Source organism: Tyto alba, unplaced genomic scaffold (assembly GCF_018691265.1).
Source record: "Tyto alba isolate M040663 unplaced genomic scaffold, T.alba_DEE_v4.0 Super-Scaffold_14, whole genome shotgun sequence".
NCBI classification, from domain to species: Eukaryota; Metazoa; Chordata; class Aves; order Strigiformes; family Tytonidae; genus Tyto; species Tyto alba.
In genome coordinates, this window is record NW_024881276.1 from 42922507 (window position 1) to 42947518 (window position 25012).

At 42.9% G+C, this 25012-nt stretch overlaps 1 protein-coding gene across 2 annotated transcripts in view; it reads right to left on the reverse strand.

The window, feature by feature from the left end:
- Positions 1-13548, reverse strand: part of VGLL3 (vestigial like family member 3) — a 28225-nt gene extending 14677 nt beyond the window's left edge. The window contains exons 1-2 of one of the 2 annotated variants that reach the window (XM_042789033.1): positions 13396-13548; positions 3826-4078 (exon numbers count right to left, since the gene is read on the reverse strand). In XM_042789033.1, coding sequence (XP_042644967.1) covers positions 3826-4078; positions 13396-13500 — 358 coding nt within the window. In that variant the 5' untranslated portion in view covers positions 13501-13548. Of the gene's footprint in view, positions 1-3825; positions 4082-13395 lie in introns of both variants that reach the window. The other variant, XM_042789032.1, reaches the window with a different exon arrangement.
- Between the last annotated feature and the right edge of the window lie 11464 nt (positions 13549-25012).

Here is a 25012-nt window from a genome sequence, read left to right on the forward strand (position 1 = left end):
CAGAGAGAGCTTCAAGCGTATTACAGAAGCCTCAGCCCCCCTCCAAAATTGGTATTGTTCCTTGTTTGTAAATTGTTCCTTGCTACAAGGGATTAGGCTGAGATGGAGAGTGCACATGGCTTACAGCATTGGCAGTAGGACCGACAAAGAAAAAAGCAAAACCAAACTGCTTCTTGTCCAGTCTGTTGTTTTCCTCACTGCTTACCAGAGGAGCACAGCTTGACAGTGCATTGCCAGTATTCTGGAAAATTAACCTCTGTAATCGAGAAGTTTTGGAAACTCTCTAGCTGTTATCTGCATGGAAAAGCCCTAAATCCAAAACATCTTACTTCAAAAAAGCACAGAAAACCACAAAGTATCTGTGGGACAACTTTAATACCAGGAGAGAGCACTTTAAACCACTGGATTTGCCAATATGAAGTCATCCCAGATTGCATACCAGCCTGGCTTTACCAACCATACAGAAGGTCTAGGCCATGGGAAACATATTTGGTCATCTCTATTTTTCAAACCTGTGCACATTTCACAAAGCCTTTACCGCTGTCCGAAACTGCCATGGGCCAGCCCCCACCAAGACACCACCGAGTGTAACTGCAGAGGCCAACCTCACTGGTCAAGGTCAAGTCATGTCACAGGAGATACGGGGTCCATCCAGGTTATATGACCATGCAAGAAAACTTCATCCACCCCGAGTGCTCAGAGAGGATGCTACTAAGTGTTAAGCAAGCACCATCTCTGTGTTGAACCACAACCCCCAACCACCTCACATTTCCACGGTGTTTGAAGGGTCTCCTTTCCTTTCCACCTTTAAAACAGCGAGCACAATAAATTATCTTTACAGATACCACCGTGTCAGACACCTGGCTTCTATGGGACATGGCCATGGAGCAACAACCATTTCAACACAGTTCTTGAGAAAGAAAAAGAATTAATCTTCCATGAGCTTTCAGGAGGACAGAAGGAGGCATTTAACAAAACCTGACTGCCAATAAAGATACTACAGTTACCACAGTTTCCTATTCTAAGTACAGGGAGGCAGGGAGATGGCAACAACTCAGATACCACAAAGTGGTGACTAATACAAACGTTCATGGTGGCTGGCCAACATGCACTGAAAACATGCCAAAGCGCACATGCTGTAAAGAAGACAATGTATGGAATTTTCTGTAGTACAACATTACTTCTCAGTTAAAGCAGGAGGGGGGAAAAAAAAAACCAAAAAAAAACAAAAAACAAAAACAAACAAAAAAAAAAAAACAAAAAAAAACCAAACAAACAAACAAAAAAAAACAACCCAGACCCACTACATTTTCAGCTAGGAAAAGCATGTTGATAAAAATACAATTAAGGTAACATTAGTTTCAAGGTATCATTACTTTCATTAGCTCCTGCAAAAGAATTCAGATAGCTACACTTACAATTGAATAATCAAAGTCCGTGTTACTGGAGCCTGTTGTAGAGAGCTATATTTTATAAAAAGTACGTTTTGAAGTTAATTTTAGCCTAAATTGATCGGAATTTTCAACATATTTTATATGTTGACAAAAGCCTGCTCTTTTCAGGACCACAGGTTCTATTTTCTATACATAAGCAAAACGCCTCCTCGAAGCAAAAAGCCCCACAATATCACTTTAATCATGAAATTACAGTTTGCCCTTCTGCCAAGACACTGACAATCTCAAGAAAAGGAAAAAAAAAAAAAAACCAAAAACAAAACAACAAACAACCCAGAAAATGTTACTAATCCTTCCTTTCAGGTAAAGGAGAAATAACACAGTGAGCTCAGTAGTCAGTTCATACCGATACTTTCCCTTTAAATCTGTACCTTCCAAAACGCAAAAGGTTTTCTTTTTTTTTAATTTATCTTTGAGTAATTTATTGACAAAAATTCTGACTACCCATGAAGGCTATTTATAAAAGATCTTTAAGCTAATGAGGTTTTAACTTCTTTACATAATGGGTTACAAATTCACATCCATTTGCTGTAACGGAGCATCTTTGCCAACTGTACATGAACCAGAAGACCGAGGTGTTAGCAACGTTCTTTTCCCAGTTTTTTCAAGCAGGCATGTTTCAGCAACTCACTCGGGCCTGATAAAACTCTTGTCAGCTTCCCTTCTCTGGAGAAGCAAACACCTTCTGCTCCCTTGGCGTCCACAGCGCAGAACCCAGCAGCCGTGTCCAGCAGCCTCCCCGGGGATTTTCATACCGCTTCAGCAGGTGCAGCGACGGCAGAGGGAATATCCCCTTACCTTATTCCCAGAAGGCTTTCAGGACACGCAGACCTCCGTTCCCCGCCGATGGCACGGGGCACACGGGGTCAGGAGGCAGCGCAGCTGAAGAACCCTTATGCCAGGCCACCCTGTCCCCTGCAGAGCCCTCCGGGGAGGCCTGCGCAACCATGGGGGGAGCCAGGGAAAAACAGCAGGGTATGTCTGAGGCCAAACAGAAGACACCCCACCCCACCCACTGTATGTCTCCAAGCTCAGTGAGGAGGGCTTGCTGTAGGCATGGGGTCTCTGGGGACTGTCTTGATCCCACCTCCAAAACATTTACAGCCTGTCTGGGCCATTTATAAATGCTCCGGTCTCCTTTTTAGTAAGCATAGGTTCAATCCTGCTCTCGGCCGAGTCAACGGAAAATTTCCCATTAACATTAGTGGTCCCGGCTCAAGCCATAAATTCCTCTAGCTCCCTAGCCACTTGTGCTGACCTTTGCTTAAACTTCCTCGGATTTGTCATCATCTTTCTGGAAAGCAAGTCCTTCTGTGCTATTTTTCTCTTCACAGTGGTTTCCAAAAATCCCGTCCCTCTTTATTACCTGTGACTTTCATCAATACACTCTTACCTCAACATCACTGATTATGAATACCACCACACCTACAAGGTTCCTCACAGTATCTCTCTCGCTCTACCCAATGCAAGGCCATTGCTCACGATACTTAGTTTGTGTCCTTTTGCCAGTCCACATAAGGACACGATCAGAAATAATGCATCTGGGGATCTAAAAAAACTACCCAGACTGCCACATTCAACAAAACAGCAATAGTACTTTCTTCAGTCACCAACTTTGAAATCTTGTCTGTCAGGTCCACCTGGTACACCTGGCAAGATCAACTCTGTCATACTGATCATGTTTATATGCATAACAGGACAGAAGTACTATGGCAGTATGCAAATGCCTTGCGGTGCCTACCGTGTTTCTACTCTCTGCTTGGAAGCAGAGTAACATCATCCCCATTTCACACATGGGGAGCCAGTTACGATGGCCGTACCTCTCCTGTGAGCTCTGCCCGTGGGACGGCTGCAATGCACCGCGCCACATGGCTGCAGCCACATGGGCCAGGGCTTGCACCCGAGCCTGCTCCAGCCCGTGCTGGCTCCTCCCTGCCTGGAAAGCAGCCGTAGACAAATCTTAATCACCTGGCAAAGTTACCCGAGAAGGCTGCTTGGATCTCCTCACATCCAAGGCCAGCATCCCAAACAGCTTTGCTCTAGCCTCACAGGCCAAGTTTCACACTTGGAGCTTAAAAATAAGGCTCCAACCTTGCAGCAGACGTTTGTAAAGCCAAGTGAGCTCTGCTCTGTTCCTTCCAGGACTCGGTGGAGCAACGGGCTATGGCAAGAGAGGGAGGTGCCCGCTTCTTCCATGCCTTTAGTGCCTCTTTCCTCCTTTAACACTTCAGATCACTCAACCCCAAGAATCTCCTCAGTTCTTTCAAATTTCCACCTCCACAGATGAGCCAAATTTAAGCTGCAGGGAAATAGGCATTACCACGACACAGAGTAAGCCACACCACAGACAGCAAGTTACTGCTCCTCTTACCTCTCCACAGAGGACTTAGCCCTGCCTTGCTCTTGGTAAGGGCAGTTTCTGGATTGAAGCTACTGGCTTGGCTCAAGGCTCTTGAGAAGTGTTCATCCACTACTGAACCAATGTCTCCCTGGAAGTAAGTGAAAAGGACGCAGCGAGAGTTAAGGTACTCCATCTCGGCAGGCTGGTCTTTCTCATCCTCCTCTTGCTTGCTGGGAAGGGTCACTTCCAGAGACTCCTGCATCTTGTTGTACACAGCTAACTTCTTCTGGGATTAAAAACAAAACAAGAGATGTATCACTGATGGCATTCAGTGGAAGCTCAACATCTGGTTTGTTTGAATATTCAAGGTATTCAGTTATTTTTCTTTATTTCATAATTACAATTGGAATACTGGGATATTTTGCACTGACATTTCACAAAAGAAGAGATTACCAGCACCATTTAAGAGTTTTTATTCCTCACACACAGACAAACCTGCTTCTGAGGCACATTTCACAACAACAATTCATTGGCAACAGCTTTCACTCAATACCTTCAAAAGAAAACAGACAGGCTCTAAGAATTCACTCCTGATTCCCAGCTGGAAGGGGCATTCCCATCAGTAAAGGCTACAGAGAACAAGTGCAGCCCTGCGGAAGGGTGGACAGACAGACAGCGTCTGCATTTCACCCATCTAGCTGAACACGGTACCCGGGTGTGCCGGTCGCACTCCCCTCGACGAGAGTACATGGTCCTCTGGGCTCCCCGCACCTACTCATCGCTGACGGTATAAAAATGGGAGAATTTGGTGCTTCCTGAAAAATTTTCCACTGTATTATCAAAGTCCACAAAACACATAAATTCTCACCCACTGCCAAGAAAATTTTTATCATAGGAAGCTATACCTTACAGTGGTGATTGGGGCTTGGGGGGCAGGGGTGGAGGAGGGTTTTTTTGTGTTTGTTTGGTTTGGGGTGTTTTGTTGTTGTTTCGGGTTGGGGTGAGTTTTGGGGTTTTCCCTTTTCCCTTTTTTTTTTTTTTTTTTAAACACCAGCTTCTGAAAAAAAAAGACAAAAATTCAAGTCATAAAAAATTAAACATGTGATCTGGGGGAAGAAGGGGATTGACAAGTCTGCAAACACATGCAAAAATATTCACCCCAAACCAAAAACACCGAGAAGCATATAAAAAAATAGAACCCGCACAAGCCATCTGTGAATGGCTATTTCAGAATCTTCTCTCTCTCTCTCTCAAATCAAACCTAAATGTCAAAATAAATGTGTGTGAGGATCCATTTTGCATGGAACATATTTTTCAGATGTTCCACTTTACAACTGTTTTCACAGAAAAAAAAAATCTCACCCACAACAGTCAAGCTTCAGGAATCATAGCTTTTAGCTAGCCAGCCATTTCCACAGCTGACTTTACACATAAGCAGATTCAGGAATCCAAAAACAACTACAGCACATATGCAGAAGTATTTCATAGCTTTTCTGTAGAATTACAGTTTGAGTTATCTTTTATGGTTTGCTTGGCAACACTTTAGCACCATCAGAATCTCTTTAAGTTTACGGCTTTTCTCCCTTTTTCCAAAGCTGTTCTATAGAAAAAGTTAAACAACTACACAGTCTATAAAGTTCCATTTATACAATAAATACACTTGTCCTATTTAGAAATCATTGAAAGCCGTTTTCCGATCTTGTATACCATGAATATATTTACATTCAATGCTTTCTAAAATCACATATGCAAATTCTCTCATTGTAAGAATAGATACTCTGGGTCTAAGTCTTAACTATGAATGCTTATTAAAAAAAAAACAAAATTGTAAGAAAGAGCTATTGACAAGTGGAATTAAAACAATATATCTGACATTACAGTAGGTTAACTGATAATATAAAACAGCTCAGTAACGCCTTTAATTCGGATGTTGTTGCATGAACTGCCATAAGGGATATAAGTAATTTTCTTTTACAGTTTGAGATATCCAGACAACGGTCTGGAATTCAAGTAAATCCGTGTTTCACATAGCAAGTTATACCATAGCTCTGCTTAGCACAGTATTACATATTTAGACTTAAAATTTTATCCCAAGATCCTATAATATATAAAGAAAAACTGTAGGATTCACTTAAAAACAAACAAACAAAAATAACCGAAGGTGGAAACAGCAAATTTAAATAATTTTCCTAGAAACTAAAATTGCTAAAATGAAACATAGTCTGAGGCTCTGAAGCATATTTTTGTAAATGCAGAATTTGGGGCGACCTATACTTTTTTCCTAAATGCATTGTGCCTTCTGTCAACAAACAAACAGAAAGTCTCCTAATATGTGTTCCTTAAATGCTTGCTAAGATGTCACCCATAGTGAGCTTCATGGTTTTGCCTAAGTAATCACAGAACAATGAGACCTTAGTAAGATAGAAATGGTTATAACAATATTGCATACACAGGAGATAGATGGGTTAGAAATCTGTAACACATCTACCCCAGTGACTTGATCATTCTTAAAGGTGCACCATCATCCAGATTCTCTTAAAATTGCAAGACAACTGGTTGAGAAGGGTGGGTTTTTTAATTTTTGCTTTTTAAATTGAGACAAAGTATGAAACAGATCCTTTGTAGTAGTCTAAATAGATATTGATCTATTACAACATCTCAGGTGCAGTGTATATGCCAGACCTTGAATATATGTAACACACTTTAAAAGCTGACTGCTATCACTCTAGGTACACTATTTGCATTTATACTGCAAGTATGCAAATACATACACAAGCATGTAATTATATACAGAAACACAGCATTTAATATAGCCCCTGGCTTGACTTGGTTATCAGGAAGGAAGTCTTTCAATGTTCCTATATAGAGACTGAAGCTCAGGAAATTAAAACTTATCTCCAGAGTCGCTTCTCTGTGCAGGAATGTTCCCCCTTCCACAGCCTAAGAATCTAATTCATTTTCCATTTCAATTCTCTTCCCTTCCAGTCCACAGGCAGTCATTACAAGATATTCTGAGTACTTGCTGATTTTAAAAACACCAAATCTGACCTTTTTTCTTTTTTAAAAAAAAATGTAAAAAAAGATGGTAGTACTGATGGACAAGCACAAGGCCTTGTGTACAGACCGAACTTATTTACAGTGAAAAGTTGTACTTTGTGGTGAGTTTTTTCCAAAGGATGAGAGTTCTAAATTAAAAGGTTTTTCAAAACAGCATCAAACATGTGAGCAGACACAGATCTAGTTAATTTGTATTTCAGGAAAAAATAATCAGCCTGTAATTACAGAACTCTTCAAACAAGAGACTACAGTGAAATAAAGTGACGCAACAAGTTTTCCTTGTATGCAATGTATATACATCCTTTCCATTGTATACATCCTTCAATAAAGTTTTTTCTCCCCCTCACTCTCTTAAAATACCCTGTCTGAATACAAATTCCATATTAGTTGTTCTGACCTTAACAGTAATCTTCTCATAGCATTTCTGACTGCACTTGTGTGAGTGGAAAAGTAAGCAAGATCATCAACTGCTAAATGAATTTTTCCCACCATTATGGGGTGTGGGGCACCAAAAGTAAAAAAGAAAAAAAAACAGGTTAAGTTTCTGATAACTAATTTGGGCTAGCCTGGTTTCACTTGTACTTTTTTCATACAATCAGTTCTGGCATATATTTAAGTATCCAACAGTATCTGTAAATTCTTTACGAAGAGTATTTTCTGACCAAACATGATGTTATTGCTTGCCTATGTTCAGATCACCAATACTTTAATTTATTCATGAAATCCACCTCTCCCTTTCTTACAAACTAGTGACTAACATTAAGCAGCTTCTGAAAAACAAAGCAAAACAAACACACAAAATCTCATCTTGGCCAAGACCCAGAATACAGAATTAAAAGTCAGCATACTGGGAAATAGGGAAATTCAGCATCTATAGCACCTGATGCCAGCTTAGATAATAGACCTCAGTTCATGGCTGAAGAATGAGTGGCACAACCTCTGGGTAAATAGTGCTGTACAGCATGGCCTGAATTCAGCTCAAACCAACATCATTTTTGTTATTTCATACATTCACAAACAGGCTTTTCCCAAGAGAATTTAAACTCTTAGCTACAAGTTGTCTAACAAAAGGAAACTAAAGGTCAGAAGCAAATCACTGCTAATATGGGAATATTAAGGAGAAGGTTTATGCTGGATAAGCACCATCCTGTCTTCTGTAGGAAAACAGACCACTTTTAGACCAAGAAAGCATGTGGTCAAAAAGCTCACACAAAACCAGTCTTGAAGATTCCTGTTACTTTCTGACATACCCTATCCAGAACCAAGCAAAACGGTTCTCACACAGTGAAATTCTGGCCACATTAAAGCCAATGGCAAAAGTCCAACTGACTTCAAGGGTCCCGGGTCTCACCCAGGGTGTCTGGTAAAAATGTCAGAACATTCCTCTTCGCAAATTGAAAAAAACTTACTTCCAGCTGAAACCAGCTAGTAGGCAGCAAAACAGAAAAACAACCAAACACAGTTGAGAACAGAGAAAGTTTTAGTTTAGCCAAGTTTGAATCGAAAATTCAGGCCAGCTCTTATTTTTCATATAAGCTGGTTGCCTGTTCCTACAACTTAATATCTCCATACATACCATCATACAGCATATGGTCATTTATGCTCCCAAGCATGAAAGTCTGGTGTGCCTGTGGCCACCTGTTACAGATTTTCCATTATGAGCGAAAGAACGGGAACCAAAAATAAAGAATAACTACACTGAGGAAATACTATATGACCCTATCCTGAGAAAAAGGCTGTCATTTGACATAAGCTTCTGAGAAGGAATTTCAGTAACAAACTTGAGGCAAATCACGGACAGTCCTCCATTTGTGGAGCTGTCTGCCAAGCAGGCTCCTATTGATAATACAGAAAGTATTAAAGGAAGAAGACAATTTCAAGTAATCAGGGCATCGAATGCTGGGCCTGAAAGCAGTATTTACGGCATGCCCTGAAAACATTAAATGCTAACTTCGACCCTTGCGAAGGAGCAAGCCCAGAGCAAAGCCACATGCTTGCTTTCAGGTGAGCCACTGGATTTGCATCAGTAGGGCCTGGAGCTGCTATGCTCTGCTGATGGAGGGAAGCGGTGGAAAAAGAATTAATTTACACACCTTTTGCTGTACCTCTAAACAGAGGTGTACCATTAGAGTCTAAAGCTCTATTTTTATGCAGATAGAGGAAGGTCAAATAGAATCTGGTCCCAATCGAAATGACAAAGTACAGCAAGCCAAATTTTTTTAAATCAGCAGTGTCTCATGGGACTAAACAAAACAAAACAACAAAAGCCCCCTCACACGGCAAGACTTAATCCAGGTTTTACATCCTCTCATTCTGAGAGTAGCCTTTAAGGGTGCGTTATATAGGTCTGATTCAACTTCGAGAGAAGTCAGTAGTAGGGCAAACACCAGGCTTCAGACCAAGTCTTGAGAAAGCATCTGAACTACAAACACTGATTTTGAAGCTATGTTCTGCTGTCATCTGCTGTGTTAGATAGATACTGTGGACTGCCACACAGTATAAGTGGTGTAATAAGCCCATCCTCACAGTTGTGAACGTGTGATACAAAGAACTTTACTGAAAAACTAAGTTACAGTATGTGAATTAGGGTTTAGCTACAGCCAGCTGACACAACCTTAAATGCGACTTGTCCTTGTCTGCAGTGTTGTTAGTTTGGAAGGAAGAGCTGAGTTAGTGACCTAATTTGCTAATGAAGACAAGCCCTTATCTGGAAAAAGTCTGTCTACAGCACTGCCAGCAGAAAGTCTGACTTGAGCATATCACAGCTCTTTATGCAAGACTTGATTTAGCAAGGATGGTGTTGGCTTAGCTCTCTACATCTACATACCATGGAGAAATTCCAAAACTACCATTTACTGTAACTTCCCATTTCAAAGGTCTTAAGTGCAGCTGTTAGCGAGCCAGGGTGAATCCTACCTTAGCCTCAGGTCTGCAGCTCTTTATACCTAGACTGACAGGGCATGGCAAGCCGTCATAGCATTTTGTGTGCACCAAGAACACAACAGGATTCTTCACCAATTATGTGTTTCCAGAGTCTCTTCGAATGAGCAACGCTGTTACACCCATTCCTCACCCAACCCATAGGAAAACCAAAATTTACTACTACAACTGTGAAACCCCTCAGGAAAGCGTAGGATTAAGAGTGTTTTAATTTCACCATTCTGCAGGGTTTTACCCTCCCGCAGGCACGGCTCCTGACCATGCACAGGAACACATTTGTATTGTAACACCGACACACACTCACTCTGTCTTTTGGCAAAGGAATATGGAAACCCCGATTTAGCTATAGAACTAGGGCCACACCCCATTTTCATCAGTTCCTTCTGTCATCGTATGAGCACGTATATATATACATACTCCACTTACTTCCCTCCAGCAAACACCCTGGACTTCAGCAACCTCAAATATCTAAGGTGCTAAGCCTACACTCCCATTAACATTCAATAGGAATTCAGGCTTCAGTCCATTAAGTGCTTTAAAAAAAAATCCCATTAAATTAATTTGCCAGAGAGTCCTTTCTTGGCTAAGGATTGGTGAAAGCTAAACTTCCAGAAATTCTGCATTTCTGTGCAAGGCAAAAATCAGTTCTGTGCTGTTTTTAAGGGAGTGAAAACTACAGACACAGATAAGTGGGAATAACTTTAGAGCGGGGTAGATTTAAAACGGCATGATGGACCACTCCCTTAAAAAAAAAAAAAAAAAAAAAAAAAAAGTAGTCACTTCTGCACAACCCAGGTGCATGCTAGTCCATCATTTAAAAGCAATTCAAGATCTGTTACTTAAAAAAAAAAAGAGAGATAACCATTCAAACCCCTTTCACCGCAGAGCAGTGCCACAATGCCAGCCGCTTGCTGGAGACACTTCTCCTGACCCACGTACCCACGTATCCAGCACACAACGTATAGAAACATGATGAGATTGCCTCTACAGAGAGACAATGCAGCCCAGAACTTGAGCCCATCCATCTGCAATGGCAGCTCCACAGCTAAGGGGTTTGCTTTGCTCTTTAAAGGATACGAAACTGATACCAAAAGCTGGCATATCCAATCACGCGTCTGTGACGGATTTATTACAAATACCTATGAAGATGCACAAGCTTTAGTTAGAATAACAGACCTACATCTCCTCGTACTAAGAAGGAAAGGAAAGCCAACAGGAGCACAGCACTGAAGAGCTTTCTCTCTCAGAAAACAAACCATTTTACTGGGGACTGAAAGACACCAGAGAAGTACACCAACACTGAAAAATGCTTCGATGGAGTGCTTGGATCTTTTAAGTGTGAGCCTCACTTTATCAGCTCCAATGCAGAGCTTTATTTTTGAGATATCCCACTAATTCATCTTCCCTTGCTGTTATTTTTAAACCACAGTTTCAATTCCAGCAAAGAACATTCTTTAAAACGGTCATCGTCCTCAAGAAGAGCGCAGGAGTGTTTTACATGTTGAACACATGTGTAAGAAGAAACAAAAACCTGGCAACAGATTCTTCATCCTTCCTTCTTATGCTCTTTACCAGTTGATTAAATGTCCCTGAGAGGACAATTCTGAAGAAACAGAGACTTAGAAAATGTCATACGTTCCCCAAACAATAAATCTTTCTACTGTGATGCATGAGGAGATCATTCTGTTTACTTTTTTATTATTATTTATTTTAAAAAACATTGAATTCAGAGAAAATACATTAACTGCTCTAAAGTTTGCAGCTGTTACAATTAGGAAGTGCAGCGTTCTCAGTTCAGCAACAACAGCTTGGTTTTTCAGTCTAACATTTGACTTGTTTGTGAAGACCCTCCAGCTCCAAATATTTCAGGAAAATTGGCGCAAGCAGGATTAACTAAAACAAATTGTCAATAGCATGTAGGATAGCAAAGTTTAGAATGTTTTTTGGTGGAAATGGGATATATGGTGCTGGCCACCACTCATGAGCTGTACTGGCTCAACAGAGGTATCTGTGTTTCTTGCCTTGCGTATCTACGTCCACTTTTCTTAAATAGCATAACCCACAAGAACTCAGTTTATTTAAAATGAAATTTCGAGAAAATTTGGCGTTCACTAGGGTGCCTCTGGGACGTTTCATATATGGTGCTGCTTTCAGCTGACAGAGAAACTTCATGAATCTGTTTAAAAAATAAAAAGCAATTCCACTTGAGCGTGACACAGCTGCTAACGATCGTTTAATAGATTTTCACATACTATGTGTTCTACACTCCAGATCTGGAAGAGAAATACAGCCAATCACCTACAGAGTTAAATGCCACAAAGTTCACCAAAGTTTCAATTGCAATTTTCTACTTCTAGGTCTCTTAATCAAAAAGTCAAGTTATTCGAGATTATTTATTTGTTTTACCTCCAAACCGCACAGGCTAACAACTGGAGCTCCAGATATTCAAATACAAAGTTCGTAACTAAAATTACTGAATAGATGGAAGGGTCTGCAAGCTGTGACCTAGATTAGAGAAGAAATAATAACGAAGGCACGCTGCAACAGACAAAACTCACAAGTTTTCCAGAGCTCGCGCTTACAGCGAACACCACGAGCAACCTGGAAAAGTTGGCTGGGGTATCATTTCTGCAAACGGACTCTCTCTCCCAACAATAAAGAAAAAAACCAATAACATGCGATAGGAATTTTAATGTTTTAGCCCGTATTCATGTCTCCCAGGCAAGTTGATATTCGGGGTCACTTCCCATGTACGGAGAAAACAATCTTCATGGATAATAATGATAAAACCTTATGGAATGCAGCAACAACCAAAAAATGTATTCTCAGATGACTACATTAGGGCCAAGTCAATATTAGTCCCACTTCACCCACGCACTGCATAGTCTAAAAATGCTGTCAGCCTGATAAGAATTTCCTGATTCACTTTAAAAAAAAAAACAAAACAAAACAAAAAAACCATCTGATCACCAAATTCAGCTGGAAACTCGCCGAAGCCGATCTTCCAGGAGAGCCGGGGTGAGCGGCGCGGCGCGCCCCGTCCGCGGGGAGCCGCGTGGGTCCCCTCCCGCCGGCGGGCGGAGGTTCCGCCCGTGTGCGCGGCCGCGGACCGCACCGCACCGGCGGACGGCAGAGGCGCAGCTCAGCGCCGGCAAAGCGGGCGAGCGGGAAGGCTCGTCAAGTCAAGAGGGACGGCGGAGAGGAAGGACGGGAAGAAGGCAAGAAATAGCTCTCTCCCTCGTCCCCCACTCCAGCCGAGCAAGCCAACACCCACCTCCCCTAAATACAAGAATTTGGGGGAAAATTATTTTTCTTTTTAAAAAAGGTCTTACCAGGCTCCGCTGCTCTGGGGCACCCTCACCAGCTCCCCGCATCTCCAAATCAGGCCGGGGGCTGCATAGCGCATCGCTGGCTGGCCGGGGCGGAGGTCTCCGCCCCGGCCAGCCAGCGATGCGCTATGCAGCCCGCTACGGGCGGGGAGGGGGGGGGGGGCCTCCCCAAAAAGCCCCCCCACCTCCCAGTCAGCCCCCCCCGCCGCGACTTGCGCGGTACCCCGCGCAACTCTTTCCCTCCCTCCCTCCTTCCCTCCCCTCCGCGGCTCACCTGCGGGCAGCTCGCCGCGGGCGCGGCCGCGGTGCCGGCCAGATAGCGGGGTGCCCCGCACGCCGCCGGCGCGGGCTGCTGCATGGCCACGTCCGAGCAGCTCATGGCCGCGGCCGCGGCCGCCCCGCGCCACCGCCTCCCCCTTCTTCTTCCTCCTTCTCCTCCTCCTCCTCCTTCTTCTTCTCCTTCTTGCTCTCCTCCTCCGCGCAGCGCGGCCGCGGCGGGGCGCCTCGCAGCCCCGGCTGCCGGCGCATCTTCGGCGCCCGCCGCGCCCCGCGGCCGCGCTTATAACGGCGGCGGCGGCGGCGGCAGCGCGGGGCGCCCGGGCGGCGGCGGCGGCGGCGGCCGCGGGGGCGGGGACCGCGCCCCGCCCGCCCTCACCCCCCCCCCCCTCCCCTCCCCAATCCATCGCATCCCATCCCGTCCCATCCCGCGCAGAGGCTCCGCGGGCGCGCAGCACCTGCCCCCCATCCCCTCCCGCCGGGGCGGGTCTGGCCCCCGCTCGGGTTTATCGATCCGGTGTCGGTGCCGGGCCCCCGCCGCTCCTGGCTGGGCGCGGGCAGCGTCCCGGGGCCGGGTGTCGGTCCCCGGGCTGAAGCAGCGGGGACTCTCCGGAGGCAAAAGGGTCACCCGCGCCAGGCGCGCTTCGCCTCCCCGGGGGGTTCCCACTGGAAATTCAGCTGGGAGGAGGAAGGAGCAACCCGCTTGTCCCCCACAGGAGGGTGGCAGGTTGGATGCATTCGCGACTAGCTCGGGAATTCTCTTCCCTCCCCACATTAGGTGCACAATGTTAAAAAAAAAAAAAAAAAAAAAAAAAAAAAAAAATTAAAGGAAAGAATCGACCAAGTGTACTGCTCTACTTGAAAAATATGCAGAAAACCAGGATCTGGTTGCAATGGCTCCAGCCCTACTCAAATATACTCATGGTCCACCTCTGTACACACATTTTTGCCAGCGAGTCGCTCTGCTGCAGTCCTGCACTTGAAGGCTTTCGATGCCATTCCTCACATGGAAAAGACTACGCTGGTGGCTGGTTAGCATTATTCCAGCTTATGAGCCCGGGAATGACTACACTTGTTTGCTGCTCTTGTTTTCCTCTCATTTGGCCAAAGATGAATTATTTCAAGTTTCTTTTTCACAAAATTTGATTTCAAGTTTACCTACATTTAATAGTGGCCAAAAACTGAAGCCTTCAATCAAAAATTCTAAATTTATACTGTGTCTCTCTGTATATATATACACACACACACACACAAACACACACACATTTCCTTGGCCAGAACAGTTAGATGAATACAGAAGGTTAAAATAGCTCTGTCTGACCCCAGTAGGATTCCCTGTTTATAGAAAGCATTTCTCTGAAACATTCAAGTGCAATACTTTGAAAAAAAAGATCCAATTTCCTGCAGGCATGTTTAATTTAAATTTATTTATTTATTTAAGTATTGGGCACATGGATTTTAAGGTAGCTATATCATTTTTTAATAGCACTCTGGTAATTTGTTCCTGTTGCATTTTGTGTATCTACCTGAATGGATTCAATCTTACATGTTAACCTTTGCAGCCATTCAGGAGTTTCCATGGGGGTACAGTACACGAACAGCATGCACTTTGCTATACCAAACGTATGAGCTTCCGAACAGTTTCTTGGGGGAAAGAGGAAATCCAAGTGCTGACTGCTATCTACAAACCTCCAGTCGATCTGGGCCCTATTAATTTCAGGAATCTCCCTTCCCCTTGTTTCCTACTGCCACAGTGAGCCTAAGGCAGAACGTTATCCCGACAGCGAGGTTTGCAGGAGCCGGAGGCCGTGGATCGGCAAGCACAAGTACCAGCTTCGGGAGTTCGCTGTTCCTGGCCCCGCGCCTGATCCGGACCTGGAGGTTTTCACCGCGATCGAGCGAGGGAGCGATGGGGCGTGCGGCGGGGCTGCCTTCAAGCATTCCTCCGGCCGCTCGTCTCCTGGCACCCGGCCTCCTCGCGTTCGGCTGACTGGCTGCTATCCACCCTCGCAGATCCTCGCAGGGAAGCCGTGCTGCTTGCCGCAGAGGGCTGTGAAACATGTTTCCTCTTTTAGGGAAGATGTTGTTTAGCACCATTCTGCCGGAGGTATAACGCTTTCAGATGCAGTGGCCATAAAACCCGATGCTAGCTCCTAGTTTATCAAAAAAAAAAAAAAAAAAAACCAAAAACAAACAACAAAACAAAACCAAAAAACAAAACCGACACATCAACCCCAAAACAACACCCTCCTAGGCTTAATAACAGTAACAAAACAAGTCTGTAAAACACAAATTGGAACAAGTACTTTCAAAACCAGTTGATCATTTTTAGGAGAAAACCCACTATTGGTCCTGAAGGCAGAACCAGATCAAATAGAAAATGATTTATCGTCTACTATGCTAATGCAGTACGTTGAGGTGGGAGTACACTAATGATCATTTTACACTCAAGTACATGAGGCACTTGCAAGAGATTTATAGATGCGCTAACACAGATATCACTGTTTTCCACAGGATGCCAAAATGCTCTGATATTCAGCTTGCACACATTCCTTATTATCAGATCCTGCCACAACTCCTATCAGATGCCTTCAGGCATGATACAGTGGCATGATACATCATGTCAAAAAGCAGAACAGGGCCATTATCAGGCAGATGTTTGACATGATGCATCATGTCAGTCGGCCAGTGGCACGCAGCCATTGCTGAAAAAGATTTTGACATGATACAGTCTGCCAATGCTGTAGCACAAAACTAGCATGTTCCAAAAATAGGGACAAATTCACCTCTGGCATAAGTAGAAGTAACTGCAGTGACTTCATTAGATCTGCATCTGCTTATGTCAACAGGGAGCTCGGCCCGTAATCTGGAATTTATATAAAAGAGTAGTAAGTGACTGCATTTTCAGATATTTGTTACATTGCTTTCTACTCCCAGCATTCAAGCGTCATGAGAGAGCTGGAGGAAAACCATCACCTTTCTCAACTCTTTCCCCTCCACCCCCCAAGAAGCAGCATCAAATTTCCATTTTTACCAGCGTAACAATACCTCAGAGTACATAGAAGGTCACTCTTTTCAGAAACATAGGAAGTTGTGAATTTGAGGATTTCACAAGGAGTAGAAACTTACAAAAAAGGAAGACAGAAGCTCTCTGCTCTCTGCCCCCATACTATTTCACAACAGTAGCTTCAAGCACAAGGTGCCCGAGAACAGCAGCAAACTGCAAATTTACAGTGGCAATTAGAGTAATAGCAAAAGAATGGCATGAAAGAGCAACCAGGATGAAATATGAGATCTGATAAGATTTGGAGAATTCTTAAAAGGCATTGTAATTTATTGTTGTCCCCTTTCATCACTCCAGAACGAAAAGCACAGCTTGCTAATGCAGATGCACCACACTGACAAAAGGAGAGGAGGGGAACAGGCCAAGGTACGACTGGTGTGAGATCTTTACAAAAGAGAAACACCCTAGCTTTCTGCTACAGTCTGTTCCTTTAATGAGAAAAAGAACCAACTGGTTGTATTTTAAGTAAAGTTCATTCATCTTTGCTGTGTATTCTAGCTTCTTAAATCCATCAGGCTACACTGATTCCTGGACTGGCTGAACTTCAGTGATGCTAAGGGCAACCATGGAAATAAAGACCAGACAATCCTCATGGAGTACTGGGTAAGCACCACAGCCAAATGGGACTTGGTACAGCAGCTATTTGGGTTGTAACATGAAGGGAACATGACTTGCCTGGTAGGCTGTAGTTCTGAAGGAGAGAGGAAGAGCGTAACAACACAGTGGAAGCAGTCTCTGCACAGGCTCTTCAAGAATTTGTTTGTTTTGAGATGAACTTTTCCCATTGGAGTTGGGGGTGCTCACCACCTCCACAGGTCAGAAAATTTACATAGAGGTCTAAATAAATACTGGAAAACAGTTGCAAGCCTTTCAAACCTTTTGAACAATGACAAGAAGTAGTAAGGGTCCTCCTCCTCCCTTCTCACTACTATGCAATTATTTCCAAATATTTCTCCGAGGAGACAACTCTGTGCAGTTAGCAGTTCCACAGAGGTTAAAACAAATAAAACAAACAAGTCCTCTCCTTTACACCACACCCCCACCACACACACCCCCACCCCTTCTTTCATCCTCTGCTGGCATTCTATAAGTATTTAAATCATTGAACACCACACCCTAGCTGGCTGTGACTAGTATTTACAGGCAAAGCCCCTTGGCTTTGCTGTTACCATCCGCTCAACAGCCAAAAATATAACACATTAGTTTTTCCTAAACGAGGAGATCAAATCCGAAGAGACACAAGGCATCCCAAGGAAATAAACACCGGGCGCTACCTATGTCTTTACAGGTAAAGGAACAAGGGTAAAAGTAACGCTTGTTCACAACTGGCTGGGAATTCTCTGATGAGAGAGACAAAAATAAATTTTAAAAATGTCTATTTTGATGAAACAGCATTTTTGTGGGGACGACTTAATTTTGACAAACACGATCTAAAGAAAGTTAGGTCCCTGGTGAAATTTGCCACACAAATTTCTAAAGGTTTCACCCCAACTTACATGATGCTGGGTAGCCCAGCTTGGGAGTTTAGCTTGACCTAGGGACTCCAGGGCTGCTAGGCACCTTCTTGTAAAGCTGCAGCGCCATCACCAACGGGATCTACGCTTCCAGCTGATACAGCGCAAGTCACCGAAGTGCAGGAGGCAACTGAGAGCTCAAAAACTCCTGGGCTGAGCTCAGGCTCTCCCCATCCCCAGGGAAGATGCCCAAGACAGGGGCAGGCAGGCACTCCTTTTCATTCCTGAAGAAAAGGAATGGAAACTTACTTAAACTGCCCCAAACACCTGAGGAGGAGAGAAGGATGAGAATTATATCCTTTCCAGAGGACAAAGTTTCTCTCTATACATACCTCTGTTTCTCCAATTTGAAACAATACGGAAATTGAAGGGTTGAGTGTTTGGGAAAAAAAGAAGTGTTCCATTCATACAATGCCATTTTCATTCATACAGCACCTTGGGAGTACAGGAAACAGGCTTAAGATTTCCCTTATACATACAGCAATTACACACTCACCACCAAGGTCCTGACCCCCCTGGAATGGGAGGCGGCAGCTCATGTGTGGCAGTTACGTTACCCTGAGATTTTAGGATCTCCTGATTCAAAATGCAATGAAATACAGCAAACCACTGGCCAAAGTTATGATCATGAGACACACAGCAACCTCTCCATACAATGTGAGTGTCACCTCTCCAGTCATCTCCTTCATATTTTTATAAAATAAGCAAAGCTGCAGTGCCGTTTACTTCAAGCCACTAACAGCTTTCACATCTCATGCCTGTAATCTCCAGCAAATAGATCAAGGACTGTTATTCATTTTAATGCCTAAATGCATTATATTTATTCTTGTTATAATATTTTCTGTTACCACAGAAAATGTTTGGCTCCCAAAGAAAAAGAAGGAATTGTGTCAAAAGTACAAATTCTTCCTTGAAATGCAAACATTTTAAATGGCTTTAATGGAAGATATGCATTGGAATCCCAGGGCACAATCTGGCACTAAAATCCTCCATCTATATTGGAATTTTTCACCATGTCTTTTTCATAATATATTATTAAACATGTTTCCATCTCAGCAGTAGAATTTTGGGGCCCTGTTGCATCTGAGAGGGAAGTGCAAAGCAGCTGGGGAGTAACTGTAAAGGAGAAGCAGAAAACTGATTGAAACCTTTAGATGCTGGATGATGCCTTTCTCTTCCATCCTCCTCCTCATAGGAAAAAAAGCACATTGAGGGGCTCATTCAAACTTCCAGCTGGTACGGTAGAAGCAGCTGGCCCAACACAGGGTAGCTTCAGCACTGTTCCCAGTTACCCGGAAGGTTTCTTTGGTCCCTAACTGGCCACAGATTGAGCACAGACTCACTCCCCTGCTCCCCTTCAAAACTCTGAGGCTGCAAAAAAACTGGTGAATATGAAGCAATTGAGGATGAAGCCCAGTGGCTCCTGGCAACTGAAAAGCCTGGAAGAATATAGTTTTATTGTTCTGCAGACTGGGGACCAGCGACTGGTTCATGAGCACTGACTGACACTTTGCTCTGAAATCAGTCCTGTTGTCATCAGCATAGCTGCTCACAGAACATTACAGTGGTCCTCCAGTCTCTGATATGCCACCTGTAACTGCTGAATGGCATGCTGACGAATACTTTTTTGATTAATTAGTCAGAATATGATATAGAGCATCTTCTGGTTTTATGCAGCTGGGGGCAAGCTGACAATGCCTGGTCTGGCATGAAGCCCATAGCAAAACATTAGTCCAGCAGCACATTTAGAACAAATCTGAACCAGCAAAATGAGTTTGTAGCAGAGCATGCTTGCATCAGCTAACTGCAAAGAGTTTGATCCAGTTCAACAAGCCTTAAGATAGGGCTGAGGCTTTTGATGACACTTAAGCCATAATTGCTATTTTAAAAAAAAAATCCTATCTCCTTGCTCACCTCTGCTATGCTTCCCCTTGTGTCAGTGCAGACATGTTTGTCTATAAGATTAAAAAGACATAGACACCAGTCCAAGCTAGGACTAACAGTAAAATAACGATCAGTTTTATCTTGGATTAATTCTGAGTTAAAAAGAATATTTTACAATCCAAGTTTCCCACATCCTAATGATGCCTAGATTTTCTACAACCATCCCTGCTGGCATAGCTAACATTCCCCCCCACTCCCACTCTTGAATTTAGATATTGCAACCTGCAGGGGAACAGGAATGATTTTACACTCCTGCTTTACCCTCAGACCTCTATTGCAATAGTACAGTTTTGTCACCAAACATGACAAATCCATCTTTCCCAGGTAGGCTATTTCAGATAACTAGCTTCTCATGAAGCAAAGTAATTGCAGTACTGCATCCAGTTGAGCTGCACTCATTTTACTTCTCCTTTCCCTCTGATTGACATAACTTGTTTCTATAATAATTCAACTAGTAACACTCCTTACGTTTTATTGGGTGGGATTAGTGACTATAGGAGCATTTGAGGAACACTCTTGTTTGCAGAAATGGGGCAATGCAAATCCTTTCTTTGGCTTAAATGAAAGCAAGCATTTACTACAAGAAACAATGCCATGTTTTTAATACCACACACTATTTCCCAGCTATAAATGTATATGTTAAACACAACTGAAAAGTTGTTTTGCTGCTGCAACACACAGTTTCATAAATGCCTTTAACAATGCAAGACTTGCTTGGGGGTTTTTTGCTTTGTTTTGGTTTTGTTTTGTTTTTTAACTCCTTTTGCCAAGAGTGTATGTGAGAGTAATAATGTAATTTGCTTTTATACTAGATTATAATAATCAAGACTGTCAGCATTTCCCAGTTTCTTTTCATATTGCTCATGCAATCTCATTATCATAGGCTTTTCATTAGCTTTTCTTTGCTCATCAAAAGAATGTGCCTGTAAGGTGAAGGAAATGGCTAGAAAAATACTTCTAGAGTATTTCCAGTCTCTTGGTAAATGAAATGCAGCTATTGATAACACTTAGCCAGCTTTTCTCAGTTGTCTATAGCATCATTCCTTTCCCATCACAAAACCAGAGTACTCCGTAGGAGTAGGAAAGCAAGTAGTTAATTCTTAGTGAATCAATATGTTATATAGTAAAATGTGTAAAACATTTATATATAAATGCACTAATTTCCAGAATGACTATGTGATCTATCACCACTATTTCTTTTAGAGTTGGAGATCAAGCTCAAGATTACGGCCACAGTTTTTGCCATTCAGGCATGGGCTTAAGTCACGAAGTCTATTTAGTCTCCTGTAGGGAGCGAGATTCATTGACATGATTATTCCCTACTCCATGGGCATCTCTGTGCTATAGGATGTGATTGCCTTAATGAAAAAAATAGGTCTTTAAGTGAGCAAAACCAGCATTCTGAAACTGTCTGAAAAAAGCAACTTAGAGAGGGAGTATGTTGCACACAGTGATGATTCTTCATTTCCCAGAAAGTCACAGGGTGGGGAAAATATACTAGAATGGCTCTTGCTCACACCAAATCTCAAGCAAACTATTGAATAGAGATAATATTCCCAAATTCAGGGATGAGAACTGAAGATTAAGCTCCTTTTTTTTTCCTCCCATAGTGGATTTTTTTACCTGTCACACAGCCCTTACCCCTGTAGACACACACATGCATTATCCTTAGCATCTAGAAGAAATATTGTACTTCTGTCTTAAAAGTACATACAACATATAATGCACTTCAGTGTTTTGGAGGAGGTGGGTCCAACACAACAGTACTCGGTGTTTTATTTCATTAGTGTTAGCTTTTCCAAAAAAAAAAAAAACAAAACTGTTTTCTTCTAAACTCATCTTACATATTTTAAGTGAGACAGAGAATTGTCAGCTCTGGAAAGGTATGTTTGAAGCAAACAAACCAAATGGGCTAAGAGCACTGGCATAGCTACTATAGCCCAATATGATTAAAAAAAATAATTCTCCAAGTGTATTGGTACCACAGTACCCACAAGCACCATCAGTTTTGGTGAGGGTTTGAGGTTTTTGGTTTTTAAGCTTGAAACAATAAATTAGAGAGATGGGAAGTATTTAACAGCACTAAGACTAAACCAAGGCACTTGAATGGCACATTACAGTTTATTTCAGAAGTATCTTTACAGTTCCAGTAGAGCACACTGGAGAGTCTCTTTGCAGAAATGCAGTCTCAAAGCCTTTAATTTTGTGAAGAAGTACTAATTGCCTTCCAAATAAGAGAAGGCCTCACCACTGGAGAATGAGCCACGCTCTTACTGTAAGCAGCTTATTCTTTGCAGCCCTCTCTCAGAGGTATTAAACAACAATATTTTTGATTGCTGTTGCCCTTACATCCCAGCCCAAACAGGCAACCAGCAAGGAGAAGTTGCTCACCTGTTCCTGAAATTCTTGCAGAGAAATCCCAAGAAACAACATGAGCAGGATACAGAGGCAGCAATGGAGAAACATTTCCTCTCCTGGGCCAGGGAGTGCAGCAACACCCCTCACTGACAGCATTTTTCTTGGAAGGAGAATAGAAGCCTGTTTGTCTCCTCTGTCCTTACACCTAACCCCTGGGGTCCAAGTCTGCTGCCATAACTCCAAGTTAGAGGTGGCAAAGTCCTTTCACTGACTAAAGGCAACTATTTCTTCCACCAACAGCATCTGCATATTCCCAATAAGGGAACACTTTAATAAGCAGCAGCATCTGAGAAAGGTGGGCTGCAGAGTCCTAATTAAACAGCAACTGACATATTGCTTTTCAAACTAAACATCCAACTGGGATGCTCAATCTAGCACACATGGTTTGTAAACAACTGAACAGAACACTCCATAGAGCAGCCCTACACACTTCTACCATGAAATGCTGCAGAGGCTCCCTTCGCCCTTGTAACAAATGATCTAACAATTCTCAGGAGGAGGAAACGAGGCTGATTTGTAGCTCTCTTCAAGAGGCTAACCCAGTTAAGCAAGACTTCTTAATTGCCTGCTCTTTATTATTTAATGCATAAGAAAGTTAAAAAAAATCCTTAGGGCCAGATCCCAAAAAGGAATTTAGGTATTCTGCCTAAGCAGGCAGCTAGGCAGAATTTAGCTGCAATTACAAACAGTGATACTAAAAACCTCTGCTCAGCTGCTGCCCAACTCTGAAGGCTCTTAAACTTAAGTAGGTACCTATTTCAATTTTAAAGTTCTCCAGGTGCCTAGCATTCAGCTTCTGCATGTGCCAAGAAACACTTCATTCCTGACAGTGCCGAGGAAGCTCATGCCGGCCCGGTGCTGAGTCTCTTGAGAGCCAGGAGAAACCTGAGAGGTTTCAGCCGCGATGAACGTTTGTCTGGTGGACAGAAGCATCTGAAAGCCTACCTGTACCCCTTGAATAGGTTATAAATAAAGTCAGCCTAATTATAAATTATAATGTGGCAAGCAAACAGGCCTGCCCAAAGACATGTCACAGATCCAGCAGTTACATGCCAGGAAGCAATACAGCAGAAAGGCGGTCTTAGTGTGCTCAGAGCTGCAAATTATGAAGGACAAATGAGCCAGGTACCTCACCCACAGCAAGGCAAGAGACATGCTTTTGAAACCCCTGCATCCTCTCCCTTCACACAGAAGTGTGAAAATGAATCCTTTAAATGAGTTGGACCCGGATCAGACTAATGTTTGAAGCTCATCAGCTGCGGCATCTGAAAGCGGGGAGGCAGCCCCCTGTAGCCTTGCCCTACTTGGAGACTCCTGCCAGGAAGGAGGGAGAGAGAGGAATGAGGGCAGGATCACTCCTTCCACTCTACGTGCACACCCCATCAGTGGGTTTGTACATAGATCATTTGAAAAATCTCGCTTTCCCTAAGAATGGCATTTGCACCATGCAATTTAGATATCACCATTTTGAAAGTTTGTTGTTCTATTTTGCTGCATATAATCTTACTCTCATTGATATGTGCTTGAGAGGGATGGGGCTCTCTCAGGAGAGTATTTGGGCCTGAGCTATGTTCCACATATAACATCTAATAAGATTTATTGCCATATTTCATTAGTTTTCTGTGAATTCAGGTAGTGCACTAATGGAACAATGAGATAGACCCTTGACTTGGTAAATACAGAGTCAGAAGAAAAAAGGCTTATGTAAGAGCCTATAGAACAAGATGGTTCAGAAATCAGGCAGCTGCTCTATTCTTGATTCCCTCCATTGTGCCTCAGGATGGACAGACATCAGACTTCCAGATCTCTTACATGCATTATTGCATTTTGTAAAGTTTGGGCATGATGGAGAAAATGGCAAAGATGAAATGGTAGTGTTAACTTTTCTGTTCATCTTCTGACAGTTTAAATCACTTCATGTGTCATTGCACTCCTGGGATATTTGATTACTTTTAAAATTAATGCTGTGTAACAAAAAAAAAAAAAAAATGTCCCTTAGGCATATTGTAATATTTGTAAAGGTAATTGCTCTTTTCTCAGAATATTTAACCTTGGCAGAGATATCCCCCCGTTGTTCTGAATAGTATCTATATAGCAAAGCAATATCCAAATAGGTCTTAAGGTCCAGGAGTAGTTTTGATCTGTGTTTCACTTGCTGTCATAGTCAGCTCCTGCAGATCACTCCAGGACATTGGAAAGACTGCCTAATGCTCATACTGAAAATTAGTTGGAAAGAAAACCTGTTTGGCATGAAATTTCTTGCCTCTCCAGAGTGAGGGTAGAGCTCCCAGAGAGAAGGTGTCACAAATGTCTACGGAAGACAGAACTTTCTGCAGATAAAAAGGGGACAGCCTCCCCCAGAGTCCTTGCAAACTTCAATATTGCTTCCATCAGATATAAGCTTTCTCTAAAGCATGCATGGCAATATGTATCATTATTTTAGTAATTGAACAAACTCTTTCCCTTCACACCTGCACTTCTCTGAAGAGAATGTGAACATTACCGCGCACAGATGGAAGGTGCTCAGATAATATAGTAGTTTTTTTCTATTGCTAAATGCAAGGAATAGAATTGGTGTTCTATGAATTCTAGTATTAGCAGCAATAGCCAACATTTTTGATATGTGAAAGAGAATAAAGTTGTTACATTCATTCATGGTTCTCCCTCTCAAAAAA